A 20711-nucleotide genomic window follows, 5' to 3' on the forward strand; every position below is an offset into this window, starting at 1 on the left:
ATGTGGTTGGGGAAAGATGACTTTTTGTATTTTATGTAGGATTCATTATAAAGGCATGACTTGGGTACTACAGAAATTGGTTCTCCTTTTTAGGAATGTCACTGGTAAAAAAGGTATAGTACAAGCAAAAAACAAACTAATTTGCATCATGTTGGAGCCAATACTTCTTTAATATAAATCTCAATGACATCATTAGACATATTTCTTCCTACAGCACACTTGAATTCTTTTCTCCTACATTATAATCTAATTTCCACTTCATACTACTAATAACCGTTTCATGTTGCAGATTTTTTTTTAACTTGTTCTCAGCAAAGTTCTTGAGGTCAAGCTGTCAACTGCTCGGGAGAAGTCATGATCAGTGGCCCAGAGGAAACCACAGTCTTTGGTTCATTCGTCTTTTGGTCTTCAGCCTCGACATCTCTCCCTACACATGGAAATAGAAACATGATCAGATTGAAGGTCATTTTGCATTTGAATCTTAGAGACTATGAATTTATATCTTACTTGTCCTGTGGCATGCTGGCTCACAGCTGACAAACTGTCCGCTAACACACACGGCTGTGCTACAGTGAATGTACAGCTGAAGGAATAAGGATAAGCGTGTTGGTTAAAAGGGAAAAATATTTAGTTAGTGCAGAAACACTGCTCAAACTGATGTACTAATTACCTTTTCATGCAGTGGGTCCATTCCCTTCTGGTCCTTTACTGAGGAACCCACAAAGGTGAACATTTTGAAAACGAAACGCCGGTAATGACTGGGGAAGTCCAGGCCAGAGTTAGCACTCACTGGTACCAGTGAGGACAAGTAATTATCATCCCGGTATGGACATCTGGATGGAGTGCATGGAGAACAATTTTATTTAAGAGAACACTAGCCAACAGTTTTTTTGTCTTCAGCAATACCAGCTACGGGTAAGATCGATTATAAATAATATACTGTGTGTCCACTACAGACGAACCTTTCAGCTTATTAGATTATTGGATGATTTATCAAAACCATGTCTTTATTTCATTCCCAAATATTAATAAAATTATTTTCTTCAAAAATCTAGCATTAAATACATTTTGATTAAAATTCTACATGTTGTCACAAACAGGACTGAGCACACTGGTATCTTAATTACCCGTCTATCAGAATGTCCCACTGGGGGAAGGAGTGAGGGAAAGGGCTTGTGGTTACCCAACAGCGACCAAGAGTCAAGACAAGCATCGGATCTGTCTTTTTGAGAAGCTGAACCTCCACGTACACAGGGTCCCTCAGGACTTTGGTCACAGGGTAGTCTGCTTCCGTATAGAACGAAGTATAGGCCACATCCACTGTGAGAGCAGACACGTCAATTATTATTACAAGATTTTACATTATCTTGCAAACGAATGGACTCTTTTAAGTTGGAATACACTTACATTCATTACAACCCTTTGTAAGGCATCGTCCATTGGCCAACCTCAAGACTACATTAATGGGTCCCATAGCAGAAACTGGCAGAGGGGGATTTTGTAACGGTAGGATTTCTACAATCACAGTTTCAACATCGGTGCCGATGTACCTACACTGGAAGATGAAGCTGAAAAAGAAAGTGATATCATGCTACACAGTCCAAAACTTTAATTTAATGTCAGGACACTCTAAAATGTTTACTTACTGAAAGTGACTGTCTCGGGTAATAGATCCACGAGGCCCAACCCCCACCTGATATGAGGAAGTCATTCTGTTCTCATAGATTATTACACCAGGCTCCTCCTGCAAAAGGTTAAACGTGGTTGGTAAAATAACAATATTTACAAATATACCCTGCCTGACTGGTGGAAAAGTAGGAGAATACACTGTTTTACCATAAAGGTAGTGCCACAGGTAGTAACAGGAAACTGATATATGGCAAAGGCTGAATTGGAGTCAACATATGAACAGCCAGGACCACCTGTTGCCAGCGAGGTTGTCTGGAGGTCAAGGTGGGGTAGAGTAACATCTTTGGCGACAACAACAATGAATTGGGCATCCCGAGTGCACTGGACAGTCACTGGTGATAAAAAAAAAAAGTTGGCAGATAAAGGATTTGATGTTGCTGACAAACTGTAAACAACATAAAGATTAAGAACACCACTTTTACTTGAATATTTTTAGTGTAATCAGACTTCAAGGTTTTGTTGACAACAGCTTTGGATCAATTAATATAAGCCATTTATTAGATAAAACAAACCAAAGAAACCTCACCTGCCTTTCCAAAGTAGCACTGATTGCCATCAAAACAGCATTTTATGGATTCACACTGAGCACCTGAAATACCAGTAGTTCCGCATGGGACTCTCACACTTCTTTCCACATCACAGCTCTGAGCAGGTGGCAGCGTCGGAGGCAACTTTTGATTCTGTGGGACTTTTGGTTTTTGGGGAAAGTAATCATCGGATACTTGAGGAAAAGGTGGGACTTGCCCTTGAGGGAATGGCCGGGGAGGTGGTCGAGGTTGCTGGGGATTTTGTGGTATAGGAGGGATGTGCGGTGGAGGTGGAGGCGGAGGTTGTTTCTTGGGAATCTGCCACGGAGGAGGCTGATATGGCGGTGGAGGAGGAGGTCGAGGCTGTTGAGGATCTTTTGGTGGAGGAGGGCGGTATGGTGGAGGGATCTGAGGGTTCTGGGGCTTTGGAAGAGGAGGAGGCGGAAATGGTGGAACTTGGGGGTCCTGGGGTTTCTGCCGTGGAGGAGGATTGTATGGCGGAGGTGGAGGAGGAGGTCGAGGCTGTTGAGGATCTTTTGGTGGAGGAGGGCGGTATGGTGGAGGGATCTGAGGGTTCTGGGGCTTTGGAAGAGGAGGAGGCGGAAATGGTGGAACTTGGGGGTCCTGGGGTTTCTGCCACGGAGGAGGACGGTACAGTGGAACTTGAGGGTCCTGGGGTTTCTGCCACGGAGGAGGCACGAATGGTGGAACGTATTGAGCCTCCACCTCTGTCCCAGCTAAAGAGCCTAGCCAAGCTAGTGCCATGAAAAATTTGGCACTCCAGAACTTTGCCATGGTTTCTCAGCTGTCTGATCTGGACACTTCCAAAGTGCACAGTTTCAGTCAGCTGTACCATTTATTTGCTACCAACCCTAAAGTTTTTTTTTTTTCTTATAAACCCACCTCCTCGGGCAAAAAAACCACCAATCAGAGCTTAGCAACTTTCGACAGTCAGAAACATTTAAATATCTGTTGACAAATCCAAAATCTGGGTCACACAAACCTTTTAAAGGTCTTCATAGCCTCAAATTGTATCTGTCACCAAATGTTTTTAAAACTAACACTGCATGGATCCAAACTGATAGCATGTCAGTGCAGCCTGATTTCGCAGTGACAGTTAAGTCCATAAATATTTGGAGAGAGGCTACTTTTTTTCTAATTTTGGTTCTGTACATTAACGCAATGAATTTTAAATTTAACAACTCGGATGCAGTCAAATGGTAGACTTTCAGCTTTAATTCGCTGGGTTGAACAAAAAAGACTGCATAAAAATTTGAGGAACTAAAGCATTTTTAACACAATCCCGTCATTTCTGGGACTCAAAACTATTTGGACAAATGAAATAACTGAAAATAAAATGTTTATTTCTGGTTTCAGGCAATGACAACCTGAATTCTTGAACTCATGGACATCACCAGATGCTGGTTTTCCATCTTTTTAATGCTCTGCCAGGCCTTTACTGCAGCAGCTTTCAGTTGCTGTTTGTTTGCAGGCCTTCCTGTCTGAAGTTTCATCTTCAACACGTGAAATGCGTGATCACTTGGGTTGAGATCAGGTGACTGAGTGTGTCATTCAAGAATATTTCACTTCATTGCTTTAATAAACTCCTGGGTTGCTTTGGCTGTATGTTTTGGGTCATTGTCCATCTGTATTATGAAAAGCCCCCAATCAGTTTGACTGTGTTTAGCTGGATTTGGGCAGACACTATCTTTGAAAACTTTAGAATTCATTTGGCTGCTTCTGCCCTTTGCCATATCATCAACAAACACTAGTGTCCCAGTGCCATCACACTGACTCCAGTATGTTTTACAGGTTATGTGGTATGCTTTGGATCATTAGCTGTTTCACACCTTCTCCATATGTACTTCTTAACTGGGTGAATGTGGCTCATAAGACAGACTGGGTCGTCTACCAATCGGAAAGTCTGTGGTTTGTGCCCCAAACTTCCTCATTCTGCATGTTGAAGCATCCTTGGACAAGATACTGAACCCTGAGTTGCCCCCAGTACATCCACTGGAGTGTGTTTGTTAAACAAGGTTCTTATCTATAGAAAACAAGGACTTTGCCATGGTTTGATCCCAGTTTTACCCAAAGAGCTCTAAAGTGAATGATTTATATTTGCTGCTACATTTACATGTAGGCATGAGATCTCAAAAGCCCCTTCCTATGTTGTATCAGCCTCCTACTCTTCATTTTTTTTTGGTTATGTGTAATATAATTTTGAGAAACTTGATAAGAAGTTGTATTGGTGGGAAAGGAGATGAAACTACAATAAAAGATCAGTGTGCTGGTCACAGTTTGAGATTAAAGAGTTTATTTACAGGTCCAACTCTGGGTCACAGAGACCTTTTTAGGGTCTGCGTGGCCTCAAGTTTTATTTGCCAGCAAATGTTCATTTTGCCAGAACGCAATAATCCGGACATCTCACATTTGACCTTGTCAGCTGTTTATCTTACTCCTCTAACAGTTGAACATTTACACAACATCGACATGTGAAGACAGGCCAACACAGTGGATATATGCACAGAATCTTAAGCTAAGCCAAATGTAATGCCAAACTACACATAAGATTAGTCAAATAATAGATTCTTATTTTGAATGCAAAAGATTAGTTAAAAACTATTCCCCCCCCCCCCCCCCCCCCCCAAAAAAAAAAAATTCTTAAGATGCTAAATATTTTTTTCACAGTAAGCAATCTTTACAGATGAAAACTATGTTTGACTTGAACACAGCAGCTGAGGTTGAATAGTTTGTTTTCATACTTAGTAACAGTGAAATGACCTAGAAGTGGTAGATGAAATGAGAGCCAGTTTTTAAATGTAAAGGAGCAGTATTTCCCAGTACTTTCTTTCTTATCTTCTTCACCATACTGGACCAGCCTCCATTAGAGGAGAAAAAGGAGATAATGTTGACCCAGATTAAGCCTAGCTCACATAAAATGTGCAAGAGTTTTCAATCATCAGTCTCTAGTTTTACACGCTGGTGAGTTTAAGCAAATTTTCTGTGGGATCTTTTTGATTGCACCGTCTCTCATTCACCAGTCAAATCAGTGTGCACTGCTTTACTCTGAGTCTGCCTGAGTGCGACCATTTCCTTCTGAAATGCAAAGGTCTCTAACTTTACACTACAATGTAAAGCTTGTTTATCAGTTGCGGCCATGTGGCCAAAATTCAAATTCATGATTCCTCTGATTAAGTTATAACACTAGTTAAACCTGCTGCAAATGATAACAGGTTTATCCAGTGGAGGAGACGAGGACTGACAGCACTGTGTCTGTTGGGGACACATTTAAAAAATTGCCTGATAGATACAAACTAGCTCGTCAGGATTTCTATTTCAGGACCTCCAACTTAAACATCACTTTGACAAGAATGTTAAAGGATGCATATTAAATATATCAGATAATACTGAGACATTCATTTAAGCATTTATTTCTGAAATGTATAAAAGCACAAGTGGATAATTATAGAGGATCATTATTAATTTGAGGGGCCGTTCAATAAATTATATGAAGACTAAATGTGAATTGGCAATTGCAGTCACCTCTATAATGGACATCTATAATAAATATCAAAACAACTACAACAGCCATATATGTGGAGTGATTTTCATTGAAAAATTGTGTAGGTTTTTTTTTTCCTAACTCCAAAAAACTAAAGTCTGGACAGCTCAGATGGTTTCTGGAGCTGTCTGATCCTTAAACTATTCTGGGACAGTGTGCAGTATAGTGAGGGAGTTTCTGTGCTACAGTTCTAAATTAATTTATTTAAAATTTATTTAGATATATTTATGGTAGCAAGAAAGAAGCTGATAATAAGGCACTGACTTTGCAAAGAACCTCCTGTCTGGATTTAGAATGTAACCATTTTAAAAGTGTGTTTGGTGCTTATAGTACGAAACCTCTGCTAAAACCTAAAAACAGGACAAACCGCTTCATGTCATAGCTACATGTGACCATATCGTGGAGCTATTTGCTGTGTTTCTGCTGGCCTACAGTCATTTTCAAGTCAAACGCACCACATAACTGTGCAGTTTTGTTGTTTAGAAAATCTACACTCTTTAACACATATATACAACTAAATTGGCCCAGTTTATTATTATTTTGTTTTTCAGATATAGCAACCGCGGTCGTTTGTATGCCCACTGGATGTGGAGCATGAATAACCAAGAGAAATATATTGAGTGAAACTAAGCTGAAGGATGTGACCTTTTTAGTGAAAAAGAGCGATAAAAACAGAAAGAGAAACAGCTGTTTGTTGGTCCTTGGTATTAACGACCTGGGTTCTGATGCATTTCATAACATTTAGTAAGTTCAGTGCTGTCATTTATCTCGTTTTCTATTTACACCAAATTCTGTATTTTACCAAGATTCACAAACCTAAAATAGTCTCGTTGTATACCACACAAACCATGCGATATTTATGAAATACAATGTTTAATTCACTAATATGCCAGCATCATTATATAATTAATAAGAAGTGTTTGTTTCACGACTTGCACCGGACACCGGGAGTCCTTTGAAATGAATTAACTAAACTGGCAACACCTTCAGTACCAGCAACAGTTCAAGAAGGGTAAAAGACTCCATACCACTCACACTTAGCCTTTTTAATAACAAAATGTAATTATTGTAAAGTTAAATAGCTGAAATAAAAACAAATATACGTATATTAAAAATATATTTATTTATTTAGTCAGACGACTTTGTATTTTTATTTTTCAGTTAACAAAGGCTCGGCTGAGCTGAAGTGAACAGTTGTTGCGTTTTATTGTGGCTTTTCCCTTTAAGACGCCAGAGGCCTACATTTCCCATAATTCCACGCTCCATAACACTCATTAAATCAAGTGAGTCCACGCGACAGCGACAGCAGCATCCGAGGAGATGATCCGGCCAGGCTCCGGTAACACACTCAGCAAACGGTGAAGTGTTTTTACCGGCGGAGATGTCTCTGTCGTCCACGGGGAGCCCGGACACGACCAGCCGGAGGAGGAGGCCGGCTGAACACGCGCAAGGTGAGCGGCACGAGCTCATTATTTAGCGTCTTATAACTTTATTTGTTATGTGTCGCTAACAGCACCGTTATTACACTCCCCATTTTAACTGTCTCCGCTTTATTTCTGTCTGCGTAGGCTTTGTTTACACTGATATTTACAGGAGCTCATTATGGAGTTATTGCACGGTTGTGCTCTCAACTAATCAATGATAGCGCTCAACTAATTAACATATATTTCAGTTAATTTTTAGATTAATATAGACCTATAAATGTCATAAATAGTGCCCTCCTGTCCAGTGTCTTTATATGTACCTGACAAACGTTCCTGAAAGCCAAATATTACAACAGCCAATGTCCAGTTTTCACGCCATAGAGGCTTACACAAAGAAATAGAAAAGATATTAATTCATTACTGCATATTTAAAGAATTCTTCCATTCTTACTCAAGCTTCTCTGTTACTTAAAGATAACAGCATTTTTAGTTACTTGTATTTGATTTCACAGGAACAAGGGTGATTTCTTTCTTAAAAGGCATTCTCAGTGTTCTCAAATACTCATGCACACTAAAGAACAAAATCACGATAGTGTATCGAGGTGATGCTGTGTGTGTGCACAGTCACTAACACCATCATATAACACTGCAGCTGCTGTATTTGCAGACACACTTAAGGAAGCCAACAAAAAAGCAGAACCAGGATAACAAAACAAGACTACCTAAAAGTGTGTGAGCCAATTTGAGCTGTTGAAAAAGGGAAGTCAGGACCGATGTGCCCACATTGCCTTTGATGCATCTGGTTTGTTATGTATCCATTAATTCATCAATCTTCTGTATCTTTCTGAATGGCTGCAGGCGCTTTCCTTGCTTTAATTGCTGTCACAAGTCTGGTTTCACTGTAACAAATCTAGCTACTTTAATCAGGTCAAGTTAAGATAGATAGAAAGCCTTTTATGCCCCTCAGGAGATCTATGTACACGTCTCATCATGTCATTGAATAATAATAATAATGAAAAATTTAAGAGATGAGGCGTTTTGTGTGCAGCTTTTGAAGGGACATAGAGGGAAGGCAAATCAGAATCTCCTCAGCTACACTGACAGGTTTACAAAGCCCCTGTTTGTATGGCATGAGGGGGTCACTTAATGGTTCAGTTAGTAGGAAAATGATGACAGTCACATGATATTTCATTTGAATTCACCAGAATCACCAAGGCCAATATTTAAAGCAACAGATGAGGGGATATCTTGCAAAGAATTGTCTTCCAATCCTCCTGTACTCTGTGGTCCTGGAGGACGAGACAAGGGAAGTAGAACTAAATACAAAGCATATGAGGCAAGAGACCATCAAAATAAAACAAGAAGTAACTAACACTGAGAAAAAAGACAAACACATGGAGACAGGAGTGAAAGAACAGAATGGGGAACACAAAAGGCAAGTAACCTATTGCCAACAAAAGCTAAGCAAAGGACTCAAGGTGTAGAATAACCAACAGCTCATAAGAACAAGGGGCACATAAAGTCTAATCATTAAAAGACTAAAGAGCTCAAACATAAATCCCTTTTAAAAAGCAAAAAGAAATCATGAAACCACAAAAACCTCAAAACCTGGCGTCCACTGTGACACAGTGTATCTGATTCTATATGCACATCATACTTTTTGACCCAGATGCAATATGTGCAAGTGGGGAGCAAGATACTTAAAAACTGGCCTTCTCTGATTACTGTTTTAACCAGTGTGTGAATGTGTGTGTGAATGGGTGGATGACTGGATATGTAAAGCGCTTTGGGGTCCTTAGGGACTAGTAAAGCGCTATATAAATACAGGCCATTTACTTTGGAGAATCGATTGAGAGTCATGCTATTTTGATTTTTCTTCATGTGATGATTTTCTTGCTGAAGTCTTTTACAGAGTTGGGGTTACGGTGATTAGTGACTTTTGAAACAGTTTCCATGTGATGTCTTTATTTGTCTTATCAGTTCATAGGAGCGAGTGTTGGAATAGTTTGGCACAGCTTAACTGTTCGTGACATGCTGCGTTATTCTGCTTGAAACAGCCATCAGTGATGGGTGCTGAGGGGTCCTGAGTTTGTACTGAACCATTAATACACAGCAGGATGGATCCATAGTTTTCATGTTATTTACTCTAAATTCTAACTGTACCTGAATGTTCGCAAGAATTACAAATTGTAATTCTGCTTAGCTCAGATGTAACGAGTGGTTCTTTGAGATAATGTTGCCTTTCTGCATTCTCCTGTGATCTCTGGGCAGTGGATGTTTTTTTCAGACCATTCTCTATAAATCTGGAGATGGTTGTGGGTGAAAATCTGAAATACCATGAGTTGCTGAAATTGCTTTTTTCCCAGATTGCTCACTTCCAAATTCCAAATTGTTGTGATTCCGTGCTATAAAAATACAATTGAAATTAAATTGTCTGATTATTCTAAAAGTCATTGTAAATTCACTGCTGTGCCACAACAATATATTTGATTAAAACCTGATTGAACACAAAATGCTGCCTATTACCATATATTATGGGATGTCCTTTTCAGGCCCATGGACACCTGGCAAAAACAGCTCATGCTAAGTTCCAGTCTGGGTCTTTTTAAGGATGGCACTTGGTGTATGAATGCTGTCTTTGACATCTTTCAGTTTTTGTTTCTTTGGTGTTACAGATTCTTCAAGCGAGCATGATCCTCTGTTAGGTTACAGTAATGAACAGGCCCATGATCGACTGTGTGGCGCTCAGCACGCAGACTCCTCCACTTCATCTTCACAACACTCCTTATATTCTGCAACAAAATGCACTGCTGCATGTGCATGTGCATGTGAGTGTAGTTTACCAGTCTTTATATCCATATTCAGCTCTCCTGTTAAGAGATATTTGCAGCCATTTCTTGGTTATTTTCTCATTGTAGGTCCGAGCCATCATGCATGCGAAGACAGCTGGGAGGAAAGCCAAAATAAGAAAACCATCAGAGCCGAGAATGAAGTGGAAGCCAACAAACTGGTCAACAATTACAGAGTAAGAAACTGGAAGAGTTTTGCACAGGAAAAGAAAGTGAGCCGAGTTGAGGACACTGGAGTAATTGCTGTCTGTGTGTGCGTTTTTATCAGTTTGGGTTTAGAAAGTGGAAGAGCCACGTGACGGAGCGGCCGTTTGAAGGCCGGTCAGATGTTGTGAAAGAACTATACTCTGAGCTGAATGTCATAAAACCGCATTCAGGTCCAGGTATGTTTTGTTAATGTTTTTGTTTTATGTAAAGTTTGTGTTGATGCATGATATCAGTCTGTTAAATCTCGTGCATTATTTGTCATGTTCATTGAAGTTGAGCACAAAGATAATTGCTGAGAAACACTACAGCTAAATTACTGTAATGAAAGGGTAAATGTATTTAAAAAATGTATTTAAAAACTAAAATGTTTTCTTGTCCCTACGTCTCGGTTTAGAATAAGAGAAATAATAATAGTGATAGATTTGAAAGTTTGATGTCATAAATCGGCTGTGTGCAGGCAGGAGAGGACCCAAACGCAGACTCAATTGAGGCGAAACGTGAACTCAAAATGCAGCTTTATTGCAGAGAATTTAAAAAAGTGATAGAAAACGATACTGGGAACATAACTAGGAACACAGTGAAACACACGCAACTATGAGGGAGATCACGACACAGAACTGAGGGAGACGCTGACATAAATACACAGAAGGAAAACGAGGGAAGTGAGAACGCACGGGGAACACAACTAGACAAGAAAACATGGGACCTTCACAATAAAATACGAATCGAAGGAACATGACGCAAGAGTGGAGGAGAGGGAGCGAAGAAACATGAGGTAGAGAGAGGAGACATAACGAGCTGGGGAAACATAGAATAAACATGATGGAATAAAACACAAGGAGGGGAAACAAGGCACAAGCAACCACACAAAGACACAGAGGGAGACACAGAGGGCAAAAGCACAGGTGGGAATCTAATAAACGAAAGCTAAACAGAATAACCAAGGTACTATAGAATAAACCCTTAACAAAGTGGACTTAAACATAATACAAAATGAGAAAAACACAAGAAACCTCAAAATGCTGGGTCAAATGACCCAGGATCATGACATTTGATCAAAGATTCAAGTCAGATTTAATATTGTAAAATAGCATCATTCTCCTTGGAAAAAGTGAGGAGTGAGTCAGAGGGAGTAAGACAGTTGTTACCATTTAACCAATTTACACACATTTTTTGTGCCTCGTTTTAGTTTTTAGTTGAGAAAATCTTTTATGAATGTTACTTTAAAAAAACCTTTGAAACCATCTTTGATATGAATTAGTTGTAGAAGATAAAACTGGCTGTCAAGTTCTTTTGAACACATTACATGTAACAACAATGAAGAAACTGATAAGACTTACAAATCCTTACCTGAACTAAATCTGATGACAATAGAATTTTTTGTTATTATATTTTGAGGCTTTAGTAACATTGTTAATAAAAAAGTGTCTGATAATAATAATCTGGAAGTGAAATCTGTCTATTTATTCTGTTCTTTTTTGCATTAATTAATGAAATTTAAGTTAAATTATATTCATAAATCCTAAAAGCGTAAAGATATTTCTGCTGAAACACTTCTTTCATTCTCTGTGTCCTTCTGCTGTCAGGTCATTTCATCACATGTGGAAACCTAGCCTACGTGCTCCTGTTTGGTTGGTGGGTTTCTCTGGCATATTTCCTGGTTGGCACACTGATGTTCATCACTGTTACTGGGGTACCGTATGGTAGGTGAGGTAATAGATAATGATAATAATTGATCATCTGCAATTCCCTTTGTTCTTCACTCTGTTTCTGTCTTCAGGTAAACTGTGCTGGAAGCTGTGCTGCTACTTCCTGTGGCCGTTTGGCAACCCAATCCACGAGGTGCTGTTTGGGTTGAGTTAATATTCCTGCTGTTGTCTGTGGTTCTTTTCATTTAGCCGGCATCAGACTGATTCACAGTAAATCCGGTAGTTTCTTCATTGACTCGTGGTCATTAAAGCAGAAGTCGTGTTTTTCTGAATGATGTCACAAGTCTGCAACAGTGCATTTGCAACAACTTGTTATGGCGACACGTTCAGGGTGCAAGGGCGACTTTGAACACCCTCAGTGAGTTCCCTCAGTGTGTCCCTAACGCCTCCTTCCTCTGACTTGTTATTCTGTTTTATGTCCCTGTCCTCCATTGCTTCTTTGTATCTTTGTCTCCGTGTTTAGTTTTTGTTTTGGTACTTCCTGTTTGAAGGTTTGTTTTCTGTTGTTTATGGATTAGTTTTACTCCTGGTCTAGACGTTTTCACAGCTCAAACTACATATCTCTCAGACTTATACTTTGATTTATCCCTTTGATTAAGAATAAAGTTACTATTAGCAAAATAAGAGTTTCAATTATCACTCCAAAAATGAAAGTGAAGATTGTGAAAAGACTGGATTTTAACCCTTTTCACCCTCTCTCAGATGTAATGAGAGGTAAACCAGGAAACTTCAATCTCTCTCTGTCCCACTTTTCTCGACAGTCCCCTTAATTTTCCTGATAATCTTCACTTGTATGGGATTGTGCTTGTTATCCTCCTGTTCGTTATTCCTTAATCCCCCCTCTCTCTCCTTCTCTTAGTCTGTGTCACAGCATCTGTATTTGTTCCCCATACACAGAGAGGTGTACTGTGAAGTGAGATTAATGGCTCAACGAGCTTAAAGTCAAAGTTTTCTGTGTCATGAAACTGTCTTTATATATTACCTGCTTAAATCAGCATGGTAGCGTATGCCGAACACATAACCTGGGCCCTATACTACGAATTCATTCAGCATTCCCAGGGTATCTTTCTGTTATCTGGATTTACTTACCCTAAAATTGGAAATCAGGATAAACAGTCACATGAAGCTGGTCATCAGTTGAGATGTCATCACCTGAATCAAATGATTAGTTTATTACCAGGCCTCTGGAGAACTTCAAGACATGTTGAGGAGATAATAGCCATTGAAATCAGCAGTGATGGATCAAGGACACATCTAAAACCTGCAGGACACCGGCCCTTGAGGCCTGGGTTTGGACACCACTGTTTTAAGTACATTGTAGAATCTTTGCTGCAGGAATACCTTAAATGTGTGCATGTTGTTAAGTTGTACCTTAATAAAACCACTGAATAGACCTGAAGCATGAAGCATGATTGTAAAAGACATCTTTTTGGTTGTGTTCCTCCAGATGGGAAATACACTGAGGCGATGCTGTGAGCGCGCACCAGACTGTGAATGCAGTATGGAGGCGGAAGAAGATAACTCACCATTTCTGCTGCCATCACCCACAGAGGTGCCAGTCCCAGAGATGCCAGACCGACCTCTGCGCACTCCTTACTGGGTAAATGTTCACACTTAAAAACATATATATAGATACCGGAAATTCACAAGTAAGACTTTGGCATTTAGTGCAGAGGGTGTTGCTTGCTGTAATTTGCAGTACTGGGTTATAGAAGTAAAACTGACCTAGCACTGAATACATTGCATGTTTAGCAGATTTTTTGCTGCAAGTGTAACATATCGTTATACAATGTGCCCTTCTTGTTGTACAGCGTCGTTTTGCCACCTATGTGTGGCTGCTGCTGGGATATCCTCCTCTGGTGGTCGTTCACTCTCTGGCGTGCTTCATCTCCTGGATCCTGGTCTTCACCATTCCAGTTTTCAAGATGAACGCACGAACTCTGGGCGTCATCCTCCTGCTGCCTCCTGAGGATGTGTCTATCTCTGCTGGCTCACAGAGGAAGGTACAGGTGACACGTAGTGTTTATTGGTCACTGCATAGTCCTGGGGAGTTCCTAATGCACCATTTTCTTTGGTTTTCTTCACTTTTAGCATCAGGGCTATGAGACCAGAGCGCTACTGTGTTGCTACCACGCTGCCAACTGGTACTACTACAAGTACACGATTGATGGGATTAATGTGTTTGCTGCCAGTATCCTTTTACACATAAAATGTGTGTGTTTCCTTCTGTGATATAAAGACCTGTTATTATCCTTGACTCCTGTCTCAGACCTCCTCCCTCTAGTGATAGTTGCCCTGGTAACTGGATATATTGACAGAGAAAACAAGTACGCCAGCTCCGATGTCAAATTCACCATAGCAGTTGGCTCCATCATACCTCTGTCATATTACATTGGCATGGGAATTGCCAGGTAAGTATTTTTCATTAACCATTAACACCTCGAGAAGCAGAACAGAGTCTCTGATTTTTATATTTCGTTTTTGCATTTGCAGCATTTCAGCTCAGAGTAACTTTGCTGTGGGCGCTGTGGTCAACGCCACCTTTGGTTCCATCACAGAACTGACCTTTTACATCACAGCCCTGCTCAGAGGTCACCAGAAAGCTAACACCTGTCTGGAGGAGGTTGTTAAGGCTGCGCTGACTGGGACACTGCTTGGATGTATCCTCTTTATTCCTGTGAGTCAAGCTTCATCTTGTTTAGCTTGCTTAGGTTTGTTAGTTGGTTAGTTAGTAGGTAAGACTTACCTACAGCCTTTTGGCACTGCACTGCTGTGCACAACAACATGAATGGCTAATATGTTGGAAAGTCTACCTGTACAAAAAAAGAAAAAATGCTAGTACGTCAGTTTTTAAGTAACACAGTTAGTGCCAGCACCAGTATACTTTATATATATTTTCAAGGCGTAGGTTTGAGAAATGTGTTAAATAAGCATGTATGAGTGAGACGTCATGTTTTGTTTGCTTTTCAGGGCATTTGCATGATAATTGGAGGTCTCCGTCACAGTGAGCAAAGGTTCAACAGCCGTTCTGCCGGAGTGAGCTGCGCGCTGCTTTTCATCTCTATAGGAGGCACGTATTTGAAAATCAGCACACGCAGAAGGCTGCAGAAGCAGTTCAGACTGCCACATGAAAATATGTGAATAGCATGTATGTGCCACAATCAGAAAACAAATGTTTATGCCTGCGATAGTTTTATTTCATTGTTTTTGTTAGTAAGTAACACCCGCAGCAGATGTCGGCCATTATAATCTCTGGATATTAAATAATCAAATGCAAATACCATCGAACTGGTGCCCTTAAAACACCGAATACAAGCTAAGTCTAAGAGGATTGTCTTCATGAATCAAGTCAGCTGAAAGCAGCACGAACAGTTTGTTTTTATTCTCCCCAGAAACATCTTATAGTTTAAAAACATTACAAACAGTGTTAAACACTCACTTCCCTCCTCTGAATGTTATTGGCAGGTGTGTTCGCACCCACGCTCTTCTCTAAGGCTTATGGGAACTTGGTGTGTGACTCCTGTACCAACTCTACCGGGGCAAACAGCACAAGCAACAGCAGCGGGTCGTTTGTCTGCCACAACTGCCACTATGACCTGGTAGGTATCATTAGCCAGGAGGACACCCTGTCCGTATGCACTGTACTGCACATGTACAATGTTTTTATTGTTGTTGTTGTTGTTTTCAACAGAGCAATGGTACACTGTTTCACAACCATGTCCAGTAAGTTATTTTTCAAATTTATCTACTAATAAAAATTTGTTTTAGAACTGCACAGTTAATTTTCAAGAACTTGCTTGGACCCCCTTTTTCCTTCAGTTCAATAGGGAGAAATCATTTGTAAGAACTGAAAAAGATTTTTGAGATACAGAATTAATTTAAGCCATTTGGCAATTAGACTCCGATGTCCCATCATAGCAGAACAAAGCCCAGCAGTGAGGAATTATGAGAGGACACCTGGAGGATAGGTGAAGATGAAGATGAAGGCTTAGATATTGAGCTGGATATGGTGAGGAAGTGGCCTGTAGGAATGAGACCCAAAAAAACAGAATGACAAAAAAGGATGCAGGCTGGAGAAGGCGAGCAGCAAAATGATTGGACTAAAGCAATGACGTCTGCTTTGAGCGCAGGGAAAATGGAAGCGATGTAAAGAAAGGTTAGCAGCTGAAACACCCGAATGTTGTTGCAGAAATTGAGACTCATTGGACCATGGGAACAACCATAGTGTTGCTAATTACATATTTGAATTAATAAGCAATTAAACGGGTGTACCTATCAAAGTGGCCGGTGAGGTGTTCTAAGCGGATTCTCCAATTTAACGTACCAACTTAACTTTTTATTAAAGTGATCATTGTTGGGTGGTGCAGTGGTGAGCACCGTTACATCACAACAAGAAAGCTCCTGGTTCGGACCTGCTGGCCAGCTGCGGGGCTTCTGAGCATCATCCCTGTGTCTGTGTCTCACAGTTCAAAGACATGCATGTTAGTCCGAGTGGTTATTCTGAATTGGCAAAGGTGTGGACGGTGTCTGTCTCTCTTTCCCAATGTTACTGGGATTGGCTCCAGCAGTTAAAAGTATAGATGGATATAATTGGGAATTACTTTGACATTGTAATTTGAAAGTGACTATCTGATGTTGCTAAATCTAAATATTCCCTAAATTACTTTTAGGGCTTTTCTCTTTTCCTAGCCATCCATTTTCTTGACCTCTATCCCAGCAGATCCAAGATTAGAGGCAGGGTTCACCATGGATAGGTGCCCACTCTGTCAAGGGACCTAAACCGCAAAACCGTTCAGGCTCCCATCTAAACCTAAAGTCAAATTAGAATAAACAGTTCACCTCTGCAGGACGCGAGGAGAACACGCAATCTCCACACAGACAGTCCTGACCCCACCAGGAGATTCAAACCATGGACCCTTCCACTGTGAGGTAGCAAAGCTAACTGCTGCACCAGTCTAATGAAACAAATCTTCCTGGAGAGGAGTAAGTCAATCTGAAGCTGTAGAAACTGTGTCTAAAAACCACACATTAAGGCCTCATTCATCATCATTTTGCTGCACTTGCTGCTCATTAATTGTGCAATGTTTGTTTTTAGGCCTTTGGTGTACACCGTGTGTGCCCTCCTGCCCGTTGCCTACATCATCGGTCTGCTCTTCACTCTGAAGACGCACTCCCACATTTACAACATCCACGTAGGAGAAGTACAGGGTATGAATCACTCTAACGAGTCACACTTAACAGGTCAGCCAAAAATTTCATGTTACATTTTGCTATTTTAGAGAAAAGTGAGCTGTGTTTGATGCTTACTTACAATACTATAATCTCACCAGTGAGTGGCCACCACGGGACGGTGGTCCACTGGTCACGCTGGAGGTCTCTGGTCATCCTCATCTTGGCTACGGTGCTCACGTCTGCTTGTGCCGATCTTGCCACCGAGCACATTCAGCCCATACTAAGCCAACCAAACATCTCTCAGGTAAGTACACGGATCTGAGCACGCTCAGGCTGTTTGTATGTTATAGCTTTAATGTTTTCTTCTCTCCCGGCAGTATTTCATCGGGGTGACCGTTCTGGCTATGGTTCCTGAGATCCCCGAGATTGTTAACGGGATCCAGTTTGCACTCCAGAACAACATCAGTCTCAGGTACATCCCGTCTCATCAATAAGCTACAGGAACAGTTTGAAGAGCATCATTTGTATCTACTTTTCTTTTTTATTCCAGCCTCGAGGTGGGAAGCTGTATCGCTGTGCAGGTCTGCATGCTACAAATACCAATACTGGTCCTATTTAATGCTTTCTATGTAAGCCTTCATTTTAATCCTTCATTTATTCATATATAAATACAAGTCATTCTGCTGCTTTACAGTGTTTTATAATAGACACAATCTATCTCTGCCTTTCCCAGGATGTGGGATTTGTGTTGATTTTCAGTGACCAGCACCTGTGGGCCAGCATCTTCAGTGTGATCTTGGTCAACTACATCTTCATGGATGGCAAGTGTGATTATTTTCAGGGTAAGTTAAAGTTAGTAAGTTTAAAAGATTTTGGAGCTGAAATTGTGGATAGCTGGCTCTTGTATCATATACAGTGGGATGCAAAAGTTTAGGCAACCTTGTTAATAGTCATTATTTTCCTGTATAAATCTTTGGTTGTTACAATAAAAAATGTCAGTTAAATATAACATATAGGAGACACACACAGTGATATTTCAGAAGTGAAATGAGGTTTATTGGATTGTGTGCAATAATTGTTCAAACAAAATCAGGCAGGCGCATAAATTTGGGCACCACAAAAAAAGAAATGAAATCAATATTTAGTAGATCCTCCTTTTGGAGAAATTACAGCCTCTAAACGCTTCCTGTAGATTCCAATGAGAGTCTGGATTGTGGTTGAAGGTATTTCGGACCATTCCTCTTTACAAAACATCTCTAGTTCATTCAGGTTTGATGGTTTCCGAGCATGGACAGCTCTCTTTAACTCACACCACAGATTTTCAATAATATTCAGGTCTGGGGACTGAGATGGCTACTACAGAACGTTGTACTTGTTCCTCTGCATGAATGCCTTAGTGGATTTTGAGGAGTGTTTCAGGTCGTTGTCTTGTTGAAAGATCCAGCCCCGGCGCAGCTTCAGCTTTGTCACTGATTCCTGGACATTGCTCTCCAGAATCTGCTGATACTGAGTGGAATCCATGTTCCTCCATGCATAACGCCCCTTGTTATGCACAAATAACTCAATTTTAGTTTCATCAGTAGCTCTTTGGTGCTGGTCTGTGGGTTGACTCTGACTGTTCTCACCATTCGTCGCTTCGGTCTATCCGAGATTTTTCTTGGTCTGCCACTTCGAGCCTTAACTTCAACTGAGCCTGTGGTCTTCCATTTTCTCAATATGTTCCTAACTGTGAAACAGACGGCTTAAATCTCTGAGACATCTTTCTGTATCCTTCCCCTAAACCATGATGGTGAACAATCTTTGTCTTCAGGTCATTTCAGAGTTGTTTTGAGACCCCATGTTGCTACTCTTCAGAGAAAATTAAAAGAGGAGGGAAACTTACAATTGACCCCCTTAAATACTGTTTCTCATTATTAGATTCACCTTTGTATGTAGGTCAGGGGACACTAAGCTTACCAAGCCAATTTGAGTTCCAATAATTAGTTCTAAAGGTTTTGGAATCAATAAAATGACAACAGTGGCCAAATTTATGCACCTGCCGGATTTTGTTTAAACAATTATTGCACATTTTCTGCAAATCCAATAAACTTCATTTCACTTCTCAAATATCACTGTGTGTGTCTCCTACATGATATATTTAACTGACATTTTTTATTGTAACAACCAACGATTTATACAGGAAAATAAAGACTGTTAATGAGGTTGCCCAAACTTTTGCATCCCACTGTATGTGCATTTAAGAAACAGAATTTTTACAATGTGCTCCCCCTTTGTGAAATACATCACATAAGACTATAAAAGGGGTCCATGCACTGTATTTTTGCATTACTAATGGGTGTTTTGAAATCTAAAACTTTAACCAAAAACAAAAAAACCAGAGTGAGCTGTTTTTCCCCTGAAGGGCGGGAGCATGTAAAAATGTGTAAAATGTAAAAATAAAAACTTTATACTGCCCAGTTTTTTTTATGGATGGTCTTAAAACTTCAAAACAATATACTAGGCCTTGGGGGACAGGAGTACCCTAGTTGGCTAAGCTTTTGACCTTGAAAGTTGGTCATTGCCAAAAAAATTTAAAGTAACCACATCAAGTCATATGAAATTCGATACGACTCCCTACAAAATCCCTACAATAACGGAACAACAGGCTGACATTAGCATATTGTAATAAAAACATCATGGATATAGCCCTTGCCCTTTGGAAGGAGTTTTGCTCTCTAGTTGCTCTTGTTTACTCCTTAGGCATATCTGGGATCTGATACTAATGGCAGCTGAAAGACCTGAATCTTATTTTAGGGTGTTTTGATCCAGTGTGGTTTGGTGTTTTTTTTCTCCCAGGTACAGCTCTGGTGGTCGTCTACCTCATCCTCCTGGCTCAGTACTACTTTGCTCCATCTCCAGCCGGCTGTTGAACGTTGGATGGGGATTTTTTGCACAAATTGCCGATTTTTTTTTTGGCAGGTTCTTATCTCGTCAAATTATGCATAAATGTCGATGGGGGAAATCCCAAATGGAACCTTTAATTTTTTTTAATCTATTTTATTTCTTTTATTGTAATCATACTTGAGACAAAACTAAAAATTGTAAGCTCAGGATGGTACTTTTGTGACTAGTGCTGTTAAAAAAAAAAAAAAAGTATATTTTATAAACTGACATAATTAACAGCAATGAGAGATCAACTATTTTTACTGTACAACAGGAGTTTCTGCACTGATCATACTTTAAAGCAACAATTGTGATGAAGTCTGTATATTTTAACTGCAGTAAAATTTTGTGTGTGTGATGTGACATTTTTAAATGAGTCGTGTGAATTATGTTAGAAAGTTTACCCTCTTTTACATCACACAGTGCTTAACAGATTTTATGATTCAAACACAGCCTCAGATGAACGACAGCAGCATGAGATATTACACAGTGTCATTATTTAACCAAAGCTACGCCAAAACAGAAGCAGTGTGTGAACAACTACCACACACCCCGTTTGTTCATGCACAGCTCTCAGTCCCGGGACAGGATTTCAGTTGGATGCAAGTCTGGAGTTTGAAATGTCATTGCTACACTTCAATTTGCTGCTG

General features: G+C 40.2%; 2 protein-coding genes across 3 annotated transcripts; one reads left to right on the forward strand and one right to left on the reverse strand.

Annotated features, from left to right (window-relative positions):
* Window positions 1–151: 151 nt before the first annotated feature.
* LOC147324506 (zona pellucida sperm-binding protein 4-like) lies at window positions 152–3055 on the reverse strand. Its single transcript, XM_086298337.1, has 8 exons — window positions 2216–3055; window positions 1837–2021; window positions 1647–1744; window positions 1408–1568; window positions 1128–1320; window positions 671–833; window positions 508–583; window positions 152–427 (listed from the first exon to the last, which is right to left on the reverse strand). Exons 1-8 carry the CDS (start codon window positions 3009–3011, stop codon window positions 327–329), a joined length of 1773 nt encoding a protein of 590 aa, XP_086154463.1. The 5' UTR covers window positions 3012–3055; the 3' UTR covers window positions 152–326.
* A 3976-nt stretch (window positions 3056–7031) lies between these two features.
* On the forward strand, window positions 7032–20434 carry cax2 (cation/H+ exchanger protein 2). Of its 2 annotated transcripts, none has more exons than XM_086298344.1 (20): window positions 7032–7229; window positions 9878–10030; window positions 10121–10227; window positions 10320–10434; window positions 11845–11961; window positions 12039–12100; window positions 13415–13567; window positions 13779–13970; window positions 14059–14158; window positions 14237–14378; window positions 14461–14644; window positions 14938–15037; window positions 15433–15566; window positions 15659–15690; window positions 17063–17175; window positions 17298–17443; window positions 17517–17611; window positions 17690–17768; window positions 17873–17981; window positions 19975–20434. In XM_086298344.1, the coding sequence occupies exons 1-20, from the start codon at window positions 7160–7162 to the stop codon at window positions 20046–20048; spliced, it is 2277 nt and encodes a 758-aa protein (XP_086154470.1). In that variant the 5' UTR covers window positions 7032–7159; the 3' UTR covers window positions 20049–20434. The 2 variants fall into 2 exon arrangements, with proteins under 2 accessions (XP_086154470.1, XP_086154469.1); XM_086298343.1 differs by having other exon boundaries at window positions 7033–7229; window positions 17063–17208.
* Window positions 20435–20711: the final 277 nt, after the last annotated feature.

Source organism: Aulonocara sp. 'chitande type north' Nkhata Bay, linkage group LG7 (genome assembly GCF_057382095.1).
Source record: "Aulonocara sp. 'chitande type north' Nkhata Bay isolate Kocher_YH1m ecotype deep benthic linkage group LG7, A_spYH_male_GT1.1, whole genome shotgun sequence".
NCBI lineage: Eukaryota > Metazoa > Chordata > Actinopteri > Cichliformes > Cichlidae > Aulonocara > Aulonocara sp. 'chitande type north' Nkhata Bay.

What these genes read in the sequence shown, in the direction of transcription:
- cax2 (XM_086298343.1), top strand. Translation starts at nt 7,160, where the DNA reads ATGTCTCTGTCGTCCACGGGGAGCCCGGACACGACCAGCCGGAGGAGG. An exon ending in ATTGGCATGGGAATTGCCAG is followed by an intron (nt 14,379 to 14,460) that starts GTAAGTATTTTT and finishes TTGCATTTGCAG; the next exon opens with CATTTCAGCTCAGAGTAACT. An exon ending in GCTTTTCATCTCTATAGGAG is followed by an intron (nt 15,038 to 15,432) that starts GCACGTATTTGA and finishes TGTTATTGGCAG; the next exon opens with GTGTGTTCGCACCCACGCTC.
- LOC147324506 (XM_086298337.1), bottom strand. Translation starts at nt 3,011, where the DNA reads ATGGCAAAGTTCTGGAGTGCCAAATTTTTCATGGCACTAGCTTGGCTA. An exon ending in TGGGACATTCTGATAGACGG is followed by an intron (nt 834 to 1,127) that starts GTAATTAAGATA and finishes CACTCCATCCAG; the next exon opens with ATGTCCATACCGGGATGATA. An exon ending in GCCAGCATGCCACAGGACAA is followed by an intron (nt 428 to 507) that starts GTAAGATATAAA and finishes TTCCATGTGTAG; the next exon opens with GGAGAGATGTCGAGGCTGAA.